This window comes from Borostomias antarcticus (assembly GCF_949987555.1).
Source record: "Borostomias antarcticus genome assembly, chromosome: 3".
NCBI classification, from domain to species: domain Eukaryota; kingdom Metazoa; phylum Chordata; class Actinopteri; order Stomiiformes; family Stomiidae; genus Borostomias; species Borostomias antarcticus.
In genome coordinates this window covers 15,440,726-15,453,681 of record NC_140236.1, presented here as the reverse complement: position 1 = coordinate 15,453,681, position 12,956 = coordinate 15,440,726, and the positions used below count along the sequence as shown (strand labels likewise).

General features: G+C 42.9%; 1 protein-coding gene across 1 annotated transcript in view; it reads right to left on the bottom strand.

Moving 5' to 3' along the window:
• Window positions 1-12,956, bottom strand: part of scube3 (signal peptide, CUB domain, EGF-like 3) — a gene marked incomplete at both ends in the record, with an annotated part of 88,891 nt that overhangs the window by 65,552 nt on the left and 10,383 nt on the right. Inside the window, one exon of the mRNA XM_084436462.1 lies at window positions 2,227-2,349. Within this exon, the coding sequence (XP_084292588.1) occupies window positions 2,227-2,349 (123 nt within the window). The remainder of the gene's footprint in view (window positions 1-2,226; window positions 2,350-12,956) is intronic.

Sequence of the window (12,956 nt, the reverse complement as noted above, 5' to 3'; positions counted from 1 at the left end):
CCTCCGCCTCAGCTGGTCCCAGAGCCGGCGCTCACTCTCATCTGCCCCAGAGGCCCGGAGGACGGACCCCTGACGCTAACGCTCACTCTCATCTGCCCCAGAGGCCCGGAGGACGGACCCCTGACGCTAACGCTCACTCTCATCTGCCCCAGAGGCCCGGAGGACGGACCCCGACGCTAACGCTCACTCTCATCTGCCCCAGAGGCCCGGAGGACGGACCCCCGACGCTAACGCTCACTCATCTGCCCCAGAGGCCCGGAGGACGGACCCCCGACGCTGACACTCACTCATCTGCCCCAGAGGCCCGGAGGACGGACCCCCGACGCTAACGCTCACTCATCTGCCCCAGAGGCCCGGAGGACGGACCCCCGACGCTGACGCTCACTCATCTGCCCCAGAGGCCCGGAGGACACACCCCCGACGCTAACGCTCACTCTCATCTGCCCCAGAGGCCCGGAGGACGGACCCCCGACGCTGACGCTCACTCTCATCTGCCCCAGAGGCCCGGAGGACGGACCCCCGACGCTGACGCTCACTCATCTGCCCCAGAGGCTCGGAGGACGGACCCCCGACGCCAACGCTCACGCCAACTCCTCTTCTCCACAGCCCCACGCAGCTCTGCTTCAGAGACCAACATCTCTAACGCAGTGTTCTGGCCAGCAGCGCATCCCCAGACAGGAAAGGGATTCTAGTCTGTCATGACCACGCACCGTAGCCCCTCCCCCCTACACATCTACTCTAGTCCCCCGTCCTTGTTGGAGGGGGCTGATTGACTCTGGACTGGGAGCTTTTGGGGGCAGCCTATGATGCATGATGGGACAGCGTTTTCCCCTTCGCTGATGTAGCTGATGAAGAGGACTGGGCGGTTCTGTCCCTCCCTGAGAGGAACCTCATGCTGTATTGGAAGTTTTGTTTAGTTTCTTCATGGACGCTAGACTTGGAGACATGGAGCAAAACACCAAGTCGATAGGCTTTTTCACTGATCAAGACTCCTGGATAAGGATGACTATAGTCCAGACCCCGGAGACGCGCGCAACTATCATCACAAAAACGCTGCAGCAATATTATCGTTCAATGTATTTCGTTTTTCTAAAATTGTTTCAGTAAAAATAAATCCCCTGCAAGTGTTTGTGTGTGAGACTGGGTTGCAAGCATACTGTCCGTTTTTTGGGTGTTATCAAACAATTGAAATTATTCGCGAGGCAAAAATGCAGACTTAATTCCGTGAAGACCAACAATGCAGATATACGTAAAACATCGAATTGAAAAATCATCTCTGTCGGTCCCTGCCTGGGCCAATGATCAACGCCCATGGGCCATTTCAGATAGACTGGCCGACCTGGCGAGGACTATAATAGAGTCAGACAGACTCTCCTCAGAAGGCCATTTCCATTCTTCTTCATCCCTAGTTTAGCTGCTTCAAAACCCACTACTGAGGAAGAGCAGCCTCGAGGCCTTGAGAGAGAGGCTAACATCAACCCCCCCCCCCCTCTCTCTCTCTCTCTCTCTCTCTTCAATTCAGGGTCTTCCACTAAACACTTTCCTTTCACAATGAGCTCAATAAAGCAAACCTTTATCATCTACAGGCCAACGGCCATGAAAAACATGCAGTGAGTAAATTAAAGAATGGTGCAAGCGAAACAAATGACAATGTGAAATATGGCTTTTGCATACCAATAAAAAATGGTGGGACCGAACGCTTTGAACGCTCCTGAAAAAACCCAATAGCATCTGACAGCCTACCCAGCATGCCCTGGGCTGTGGAAACATCCCTGGCTGTCTGGCAGATCCACCGACCGCTGCTTCTTCATCCACTATCTTCATTCTCTTCACTAACATGTGTAGGAAATTTACTGCTTTATTTCATCTTGTCACAAAGGAGCAGTCTGCACCTGGATCCCCCCCCCCCTCTACAGGACAGGCTTTGAAAACTAATGAGTCATGTTAAGCAAGACAAGATCTATTTTCAACAAGCCACTGGGCTGGTGGTTAGGTCTTAATTAAGAAAGGATATCAAAGTAGCCATTTATATCTAAATATCCATTAGTCTATTGTAAGATGCATACTTAAAAACACTTTTTCCCCAAATGAATCCAATAGAATCATTTAATATAATGCCCAACTACACACACACACACACACACACACACACACACATAACAAAGAAGAAACTAGAGGACAGTCAAGCTTCAGTAAAAGAGTCAAAGTGTTCTTGATAAATCATACCTTCACAGTGCTTGCCGTCTCCCTTGTATCCCGACTTGCAGATGCATTTGTAAGACTTCAGGGTGTTCTGGCAGATGGCGTCGATGCTGCAGTTGTCAAGAGCCTCCGCACACTCGTCCACATCTAGAGACACAGAGGACAGTGAGGGGGTGAAGGGGACACTGGGATACACACGGTGACACGTCACGTCTGGTCACACTATGTTCCGGGCAGTACGTTTGACAGCGTGTTCTTATTTTACACACACAAAAATATGTGTTTTTTTGAGGAACCGTTCTTCACAAGCATCCAGGCACCAACGCACGGACAGTCTACGATCGATTGACCTGTGGTGACCTCCAGTTGACTGGCTCGGACGGATGGCCCTGAGCCTCCCACACAAGGGTCATGGAGGCTGAGTGAGAATCAATGTTCTCATTTAGAAGATACAATTTTAAGCTAAATCAGGCCAGTTCTATGAGCCGGAGCATGACGAAGAGTTAGTACCATTTGGAAAACCATATTTGAACAGTAGAGACAGATAATACGCAGGGGAAGTGGTTTAGATGAAAAAGGAAACCAGACAGGGGTGTGGATCTTTGTCCTTCCTGCCCTGGTGGAGCGCCATGAAACCTTTAATCCCACCTGAGCCCAGTTAACCACCCCAGGTGTTTTGGATTACCCCCCTTCACGCTGGGGAATGGGGGGCTTAACGAGGTTTACACAGCCTCCAATATCAGGCCTTATCAGCAGCTCTCCGCAGGGCGTCTGGTCCCGGGGGGATACGTCCTGTGATCCGAGCCCCGCAGCCCTCTGCAGGGCGTCCGGTCCCGGGGGGATACGTCCTGTGATCCGAGCCCCGCAGCCCTGCATTCACTCAGCGCTGCTCTGAGGACAATCACACCGCAGCACAACTAATAAGCTCTCCTTTTCAGGTGGTTGTTTTTTTTGCTCGTTCGCAAATGATGGTACAATTACAGCTTTATGATACAAAAACATCTTATCCTTGACCTTTTGGGGACGAATGGAGTGCCTAACTGTGTAGCGTGTTGTCACATCACATATTAATTAAGTAAAAGATCTAAACCTGGTCTTGTTAGGATACCTCTTTTAGTTCCAGACGAGTATTTGCGGGGCAGGATGACTGCAGTGGCCCCCAAGCTGTGTATTGATTGATATTCTGTGGTAACAATGAGAATCCTCTGGGGTCGGAGCCCAGGCTGGGCCTTATTACGGCCTGATTGTCCTCCTCAAGAAGAAAGCGGGAACAGCAGTGCGCAAATGTTTCTCTACACCAAAAGTGGTATTTAACATTATAAAAGATAAATCTTGTTGTCAGGTTTAAGGTTCCAAATCTCTGTGGTAATTAATATTAATTAGAGCCAAAACTACAGAATTTCTCTTTTCCACTTTACATTGCTGCTCCCATCTTGCGCATCCATCCCAGAGCAGATCATTAGCTGCAGCAGGTCCACTCTGTTCCATTGGCAGGTCTTTCCCACAAACCATCTGATGAAACATCAGGCTTAGACATCTGAGACTACATGGGATGACAACTATCTCACAACAACTAGACAAATGTACACCTCCAACAGTATTTGAGTATCTGTGTGTGTTCCGTACTGTTTTATAGCGGTTTAGTGCCAGGGAACTCATTCTTTATTGCCAGGGAACTCATTCTTTAGTGCCAGGGAACTCATTCTTTAGTGCCAGGGAACTCATTCTTTAGTGCCAGGGAAATCATTCTTCAGACAGGAATATTACAGATGACAGAGCACCCTCGGCTAGTGTGATGTACCAAACTTGATTAGTATCTCAGAGTTGTTGACAATATATGATCCTGTTTAACTTTATTTACACAATGTTCTCAGAGACATCAGTACAGATGGACCACACTTTGGAAAAAGTTGTACTGTAGCTACATTAGTACAAAATAAGGGTTTTTCATTTTGGCCTTGTAGGAGAACATCTTTTGGGCAGTGGAAAACCTTTTTATAATGGTTCTTTTTAGAACCATGAGAGTGTTGAGATGAGAATGAGAACCATAGAGAAAGAGAGGGTTCTTCATGGGAATGTTCTGCAGTATGTGGCCCCAAAGGCATCCAAAACAAAGAAACATAATTTGGTTCCACCTGGAACCAAGTGTAATAATAATAATAATAATAATAATAATAAAAAGAAGAAGAAGAAGAAAAAAAAAAAAAAAAGATTTATAATAATAATAACAATAATAATAATAATAATAATAATACAACTTTATTTGTAGCACCTTTCATACAAATAAATGCTTTACAACAGAGAATTTACAGTACTGTACATAAGTGCTTCACATAAAAATAGACATAAAATGAACAAAAAGCTGGAAAATAAGATGGAAGGTAAAACACAATAAAAAACAAATAATAACTAGTGCTGCGAGCAGCAGTGAGCGGGCCCTCGCACCCCACGCGGGTCGGGGTGTGGTGCCGTTAAAGGGTGTGCTATTTCGGTGTCCAGTACTGACAGAAACTTCCTGTCACCAATAGGTGGCGCTCTAAGCGTGACTCAATACCGACGCATAGATGTGTTCAGGACAGTACCTTGATGAAGCGTGAGAAATGTTGTGTAAATCGGACAAAGTATGTTGGAGTTATAAGTACTTCCTGTTTCACCAGTAGGTGGCGCTGTAAGTGTAACTCAATACCGACGCATAGATGTGTTCAGAAGGTGACCTTCATGAAGCGTCAGCAATTTGGTGCAAATCGGATGATGTATGCAGGAGTTATGAGGACTTCCTGTTTCACCAATAGGTGGCGCTATAAGTATGACGCAATACTGACACATAGATGTGTTCAGGACAGAACCGTCATGAAGCGTGAGATATATCGGACAAATCGGATAATGTATGGAGGAGTTATGAGGACTTCCTGTTTCACCAATAGGTGGCGCTATAAGTATGACGCAATACTGACACATAGATGTGTTCAGGACAGAACCGTCATGAAGCGTGAGATATATCGGACAAATTGGATAATGTATGGAGGAGTTATGAGGACTTCCTGTTTCACCAATAGGTGGCGCTATAAGTATGACGCAATACTGACACATAGATGTGTTCAGGACAGAACCGTCATGAAGCGTGAGATATATCGGACAAATTGGATAATGTATGGAGGAGTTATGAGGACTTCCTGTTTCACCAATAGGTGGCGCTATAAGTATGACGCAATACTGACACATAGATGTGTTCAGGACAGAACCGTCATGAAGCGTGAGATATATCGGACAAATTGGATAATGTATGGAGGAGTTATGAGGACTTCCTGTTTCACCAATAGGTGGCGCTATAAGTATGACGCAATACTGACACATAGATGTGTTCAGGACAGAACCGTCATGAAGCGTGAGACATATCGGACAAATCGGATAATGTATGGAGGAGTTATGAGGACGTACTGTTTCACCAATAGGTGGCGCTATAAGTATGACGCAATACTGACACATAGATGTGTTCAGGACAGAACCGTCATGAAGCGTGACATATATCGGACAAATTGAATAATGTATGGAGGAGTTATGAGGACTTCGTGTTTTATGGCGAAATGTCAAACTTTGGCGGGGCGCCACGGCAAGGGTGTTTGGTGAAAACTCAATTTTTTTGATAACTTTTGATCACAAAGGTCTTAAGATGAAGCTGACCCGATATGAAGTTGATCGGATGAAATCTGTAGGAGGAGTTCGTCGAAGTACGAGGCATGGAAATGGTCAAAACAAGGACAAAATGGCACATTAAGAGCAAAATGGCGGACTTCCTGTTGCATGTTGGGTATAGCTCCAAGAGACATTTAAGTGTGGCTCGATGAAATACATATGCCCACCGAATTTCGTTAGCCTACATCAAACTGAAAGGTGGGGCTCGCCATTTTAAACTTTCCAGGGGGCGCTCTTGAGCCGTTTTGCCACGCCCATTTCCGTCACCCATGAATTATCAAATTTTTCACCGGGACTGACGTATCTGCAAAGTTTCATCCGTTTTCATCGATGTTCAGGCCGCCTAAAAGGCATTTGTTTGGAGTAAAGGAGAAGAAGAAGGAGAAGAAGGAGAAGAATAATAATAATAATCCTTCGAGTTTCAATAGGGCCTCGCACCGCCAGTGCTCGGGCCCTAATAAATAAGAAAAATAATAAGAAAAATTAAATAAAGACAAGAAATCAAGTAAAAAAAACCTTTAAAAAAAGGTTCAACCAATTCAATATAACAAAGAACCCCACAAAATCCCACAAATGAGTTCTCTTCATATGTTCCCACAGGTTACGCAATAATACAATTGGCAATGGTTCCAAACCTATTAAAAATGTTAAATTCTCCCTGGACTTCTAGAACACAATACCGTCATACTGTGTGTGTCCAGATTTCTTCAAAATGTCGGCAGTGACCCAGTCTGCCCCTTCCCACCAGACTCGTAATTAGAATGTTTAAACTATTCCAATTAATTGTTTTATCATTAATTATTTGATAATTGCTATTTAATAAAATGATGTACAGGACAGATACACATAAAAGGTACAGTAGCAAACAAGTGCAAAAGGAGCTAGCTAAAAGCTAAAGTGAAGAGATACATTTTTAGCTTTCTTTTTAAAGTATTTAGCGATCTGGCTACCCTGATATCTATAGGTATTGAGTTCAATAGATTTGGGCAATAATTGACAAAGGCTGCACTCCCGATCTTCTTCTGACTGCTCCTTGGAAACTAATAAAGCAGGAGATGATCGCAGTGTTCTTAAAGGCACGTACTGTAGTTGACAAGGGAGTTAGCAATGTAGCTTGGTTCTCGCCCATTAAGGGCTTTGTATATTAGGAGGAGGACCTTAAAATCAACTCTAAATGTTACTGGAGGCCAATGCAGAGCAGCTAAGACTGGACTAATGTTCTTTCTCCTCTTGGTTCTGGTTAATACTTGAGCTGCAGAGTTTTGAATGAGCTGAAGTTTTGGGGCTGGTCAGTGAAGAGTACATGTAACCTCAGGTTTAATCTAGAATGTCAGTTTCCCCCGATTTTTAAACAGCATTTCTCTTTTTGTTTTAGGGCCAGGATTTTACTTTTTTTCACTAGGGTAGGATTTCACTTTTGTCCTCGTTTATCTTTAGGAAGTTATTGCTCAAGCATTTATTTATTGCTAGAAGACAGGTAGTAATGGAGTTTATATCTGCAGCATAATTTGGTTCAGCAGAGATGTACAGTTGTGTGTCATCTGCATAACTATGAAAACATACATTGTGCTCTCTAATGATATCCCTGAGTGGCAGCATGTATAGTGAGAATAGTAATGGACCAAGGCAACTCCCTTGTGCAACCCCAAAGCAGGTGTCATGTTTCTCAGACACATGATCTCCAAGCCCAATATAGAACTTTGTCCCTTTGATGTATGTTCTGAACCAGTTTAACACACAGTCAGAGAGACCAATATGATTGATTAGGATGACATGGTGGATCATATCAAACGCTGCAGTTAGGTCTAATAGAACAAGAATTTAGACCTTATTTGCATCAGAGTTTAAGCTGAGGTCACTGATTATTTTAGTGAGAGCAGTTTCAGTGCTGTGGTGTGTCCTAAAGCCTGATTGAAGTCCCTCCAGGAAGTTATTTTCTTTGAGAAAGGAGTGTATTTGTATTTAAACTATCTTTTCAAGTTTCCTTATGAAATGGTGCTACATACCAGTAACAGCATACCAGCATCCCAGTAGGGGGTTGTTCATGAGGGGTTGCCATACAGGGAGGATACCTTAGTGACAGAGTTAAGCAAAGCACCTAGAGAAACCAAGCAAGGAACCCTCTATTCACTCATAAAGAGATCTAAATTGCACTACAATATTTGTTTGGTATATGTTTTTTTTGGCAATGACTATTGATATAATTAAATCATCATTAACCCATCACTTAAAACAGACAATAATAAGACACAATTGACAAGGAAAAATATTTTTTATTATTGTATTATTATTATTATTATTATTATTATTATACAATTGTGTATTATTACAATTACACAATTGTCCTGGGCAAAGAAATTTAACAAAACAACAAACATGCAGAAGTGAACCCATTGCACGTGCTCTTAGTTGAGACGTCACGTAACACGTTGGCTGATGTAATTCTGGATCTTCCTGTACAAACAGCATAAACAAAATAAGATGAGTTATATAACTTTTTAATATGTCTATCAACAACAGATGCTGTTAAATGCATTTAACTGAATTCTTCACTGGACGGTTTGGACACTGAGAAATCCAACATTATCACCGCTGACCAAGGAAAGCCTTCACTTGATCCTCCAAGGCCTCCTGTCCAATCAGCTGGCAGGCTGTGTGTGAATCCATCACTGGAAAACTAAAACAAGAGACACGCACCACAATCATTGTCCTCCAGACAATAAGCACAATCAAAGTGACAAGTAAGATAAATAAATCAGTAATCCAATAAGTCAGTAATTAAAATGTTTCATACCTTGCTGCAGATCCCATCCAACTTCAATGTCAACTTTCTTGTGAATAGTATGAAATTAGTCCAATCAGTCACACCTGAGTTCAATGATTGTGATTGTGTTCCATGGCTGTAATCTGTGGGGCAAATCCTTCACGATAATACAGATTGTTTAGACCAGGGGTCACCAACCTTTTTTGCACCGAGGACCGGTTTCATATAGCCAAATTTTCCGAGGCCCGGGGGGTAGCCTAAAACTTCTTCTTTTTTTTCTGAGCCTATAACGTTGTAGTGTAGTCGCTTTTTCATAAGTTTAAGTAGGCCTAACAACAGCACACTGATTTAAACACATTACATGCATATTATTTTGGTGTCAATACATATTAGCCTATTATTATTATTATTATTATTATTATAGGCCTAATAATAAGTTTAAGTAGGCCTAACAACGCACTGATATAAACGTGGCTAGCTCAAGATCAACTCGGAAGTGCTCCTTTATTTGGAGCTTCCGGGTCGGAAGTTCAAAATCTGTAAATTGTTGTGGGGTTCACAGATAGTGGTTACTGGTGAAAAAATGACCAACAGACTGAATGCAGTTCAATGTAATAAATGCATTACCCCACCACCCCCCCAAAAAAATATTTTTTTATTATTCATTTATTTTAGGCTATACTTTCCGAGGCCCGGTACCGGTCAATGGCCCGGTGGTTGGGGACCAATGGTTTAGACCTTGTTTAGTTTCTAAAAGTTAGTGGAAATTAAAGTGATGTCTTTGGAGAGTGCAATCTCACTGCTTTATTATGGACCGACTCACAGTCATCCATGATTGGATGGAATACTGTAAGTAGATAAGGATAATTTGATAGACTGCTAGACTACAGATAGTAAATTGAGAGATTGGGAGCATTATAATCTCTAGCTGCGTACCGAGGACTGGAATGAGGAATTGATTAGGGCTGATAAGATATTAAGGACAAGTGATAACAAGAATTCCAATGTATCTGTACCAGTGGAGGCTCGTCCATTGAGGCAGGGGAGGACAGTCCTCCTCAGTTTTTGGAGAGAAGAGAGGGACTAAAATATAAATATATGAAATATTTATTCATAATTAATATTATCTCAGTTTTGTTCATAAAGCAGGTTTTCCCTATGGATTAAAACCCATTATTGAAATTCTAAAGCTCCAACAGTGACATCTATAACATGCAGCTGGAGGACCCATAGATATCTATGGAAGGGAGGCTAGCCTCCCTTAGGGCGGGTTCTTTTCTCTTAAATCAATTTAATGCCTTTTTTCTTGCTAATTTGTGATTGGCCAAAACGCTGAAAAATTACAGCAAGGGAGGACAGAACTCCGGCCCTGTCTGAACAGGATTCAGATATTGACATTTTGTTAGTCCAATCACATTCCAGATTTACCACAGTGAAGGCCGATTGGGTCGGCATTGATGTCTGTTTCTCTTCCCTGTGCCATTGGAGACTTTTTGTGTGTTCGTAGCTCCATAATATAATACATCCGAAAGTATTATGGGACATATTATACATCAAACTGTTCGTCTATTTGTCTTGATTCGAGCCATCTAAATATCCAAGCTGACATAAATACTTTTTGAGCTAGAGCCGTCTGAACACGACAGTTCCACTGGCTGGCTATAGCCGGTAACGTTAGCTACGAGGTGCACGTCAGGCGCGGCATAGGCAGGCGCGCAGATTGGCTGGAGGCTCAAACTGTCAGCAACTCGTCCAAAACATTTCTAGAGACTGGGGCTGCGTTCCGAATCGCCTACTACCCTACTATATAGTATGCCAAAACAGAATGTAGTATGTCCCAATACATAGTATGCCACATGCAGTATGGCAAAAATACCAGGATGTCCTACTACATCCGGTCGTATTTTGCAGTATGCAAGCCAGCAGGCTTTTCTGGCTATTCTGACCCACAATCCTGTGCGCAGCGGAAATGTGCGTCACGTGCGAGTTGTGACAGCTGTAGACGAATGTCGCGTTATGGACAGCGACGGATGTGGGCTAATTTCAAGGCGCAATATTATGACAAGGTAGTATGTCCCAATTGGATGCCTACTGCTTGCAAAGTACGTACTTTCTAAGGGCAGCTGTAGTAGGTACTGGTAGTAAGAAGTAGAAGTATGCGATTCGGAACGCAGCCTTGGTCGCAACACCGGATCGGAGAAATGCACTGAACAGCCTGGCTCCTGCTTGCGTGAGAATTGTATATATATATATATATATATATATATATATATATATATATATATATATATATATATATATATATATATATATAATTGTAGGCTATAGCAACATAAGAGTGGCAGCTTTGACAGCAACCCAAATGAGCTAATCCCATAGCTGTACCATTGCTAGCTAGCCATGAGTGAACTGTTGGATACTGCATTTGCTGTGCAACGTATTCCATTGTCCAGTTGTCAAATCTATTTGCCAACAAACTGTTCGAGAGCCAGCCATGGATGTATTAAAAGAGCCAGCACACCTCAGTGTCCCCTAATCAAAAACATTTTTCATATATCACCTAACCTCTCCAGCACCTCACCAATATCAATTTTTTTTTCTCTTTAGAGAAGAGTACAATCCATTACAACTATTGCTTACAATGTTTTATTGTTGTTTTGTAATATTTTATCATGAATATGATAAATAAATTGCTGCACGTAGTTAAAGAAAGTGTTATTCAGTTTTTCATATGCTAAAATTGACTGTAAATTCACATTTTAAAGCTGATATTTCAAATAATAACTGACTGAGGGAAAGTGCCCCCCGGCGCCCATGGGCGGTTCGCCTCTCTTCCTCCTGTCCTCCTCAGTTTTTTGTCACCAGTCGCCACTGATCTGTACGTGTACTGGTTATATATGCTGAAATAAAGTTTCTATTCTATTCTCAGGTTTGTAACATCACGCTTTTAAAGGGGCAGTTAGTTTCAAAAGTGGAATTGAACCCACCACCACTGGCGTTCAGCATGCTTTGGGTTTAACACTCCATTGGAGTACACAGGATCGTGATTCTTGTTTTTATTATTAAAGTTATTGTAGAAAGTTCAAAGGTCAAACATTTTGAAAATATCTGTACTGTATTTTGTGTCGAGGTGTGGAAGAGCCGGAGGTGGCAATAAAGAACCCTCCTTATACTGTATGACAAGAGTCTCACATGGAACAGTATATTCCTTCAGGTGTAAACAAAAGACAATACTTTGCCGTGACTATAACTCCCCCTCACCTTATCTTCTTCCCTTTACTTTACAAAACCATAACAATAAAGTGTCAAAAATGCTTACATTAAACAATTATATGATTGATTAGGTTCTCGGTTTTCTATTTATTCATTTTCCTCAGGCCCTAGTGCCAAAGTAGATCAGTTTCCTCAACATTGCCTCTAACAGCAAAACCCAATCATCTCAAGCAGCAAGCCCTTCACCAGCAGTGCTCAGGATTACGGGTGGGAACAGGGACCTCTAAGTAAAACTCACAAACTAATCTTGAGACGACGCTGGATGAAGCCAAGCTCAACATTTCAGTAAGAAGTGTGATACTTCATACAGACATGTATATTTCCTCAGATCTGCGCTGCAACACTTAGTGACACTGAGCCTCACTCCGCTCTGTGTTCAGGGCTAAACAAAGCCTTGAGACACACTTGGCCCAGCGAGGCCAAGGCTATCGAACCTCAGCATAATATTATCACTACATCTCTACTCTGAGCGTGCAATCAGTTCGATAAGACTTCAATTACCGTAATTACTGACCAGCCAAGAATCAAACACAACATCAAAGTCTGCCATACGTTGGAGAAACTATTGAGAAAAAAATAAACTCTCATTTTTCAAATGGGTCGAACAAATGGCCAGGTAGTCACTCAGATGTCAGCCCTGTTCAATAAACTTAAAGGTCCTTGGCCATGTACTGTGGCAGGCAGCACACACACACACACGCGCACACACACACACACACACACACACACACGTGCACACACACACACACACACACACGCAGTCAGAGCATTGTTTAAAAAGCCAGCCCATCCAGGGTACTGGGTGCATTCACAACAAAAGCTGAAATGTGCTGGACTTGTTAGAAATCCAAAATGCCTTTGCTGTGAAAATAAACATGTCAGAATCAATGTGTCCTACGCTCGAGTCCAGAGGACATTCTTCTGCAATGCGCACGAAAAAGAGCCGAATGCATTCAGTCCTGTCCTGGTAACAGAACTATTTTCCCACTAGTGCTTTCCATTCAGCATGTTTTTCTCTCTCTTT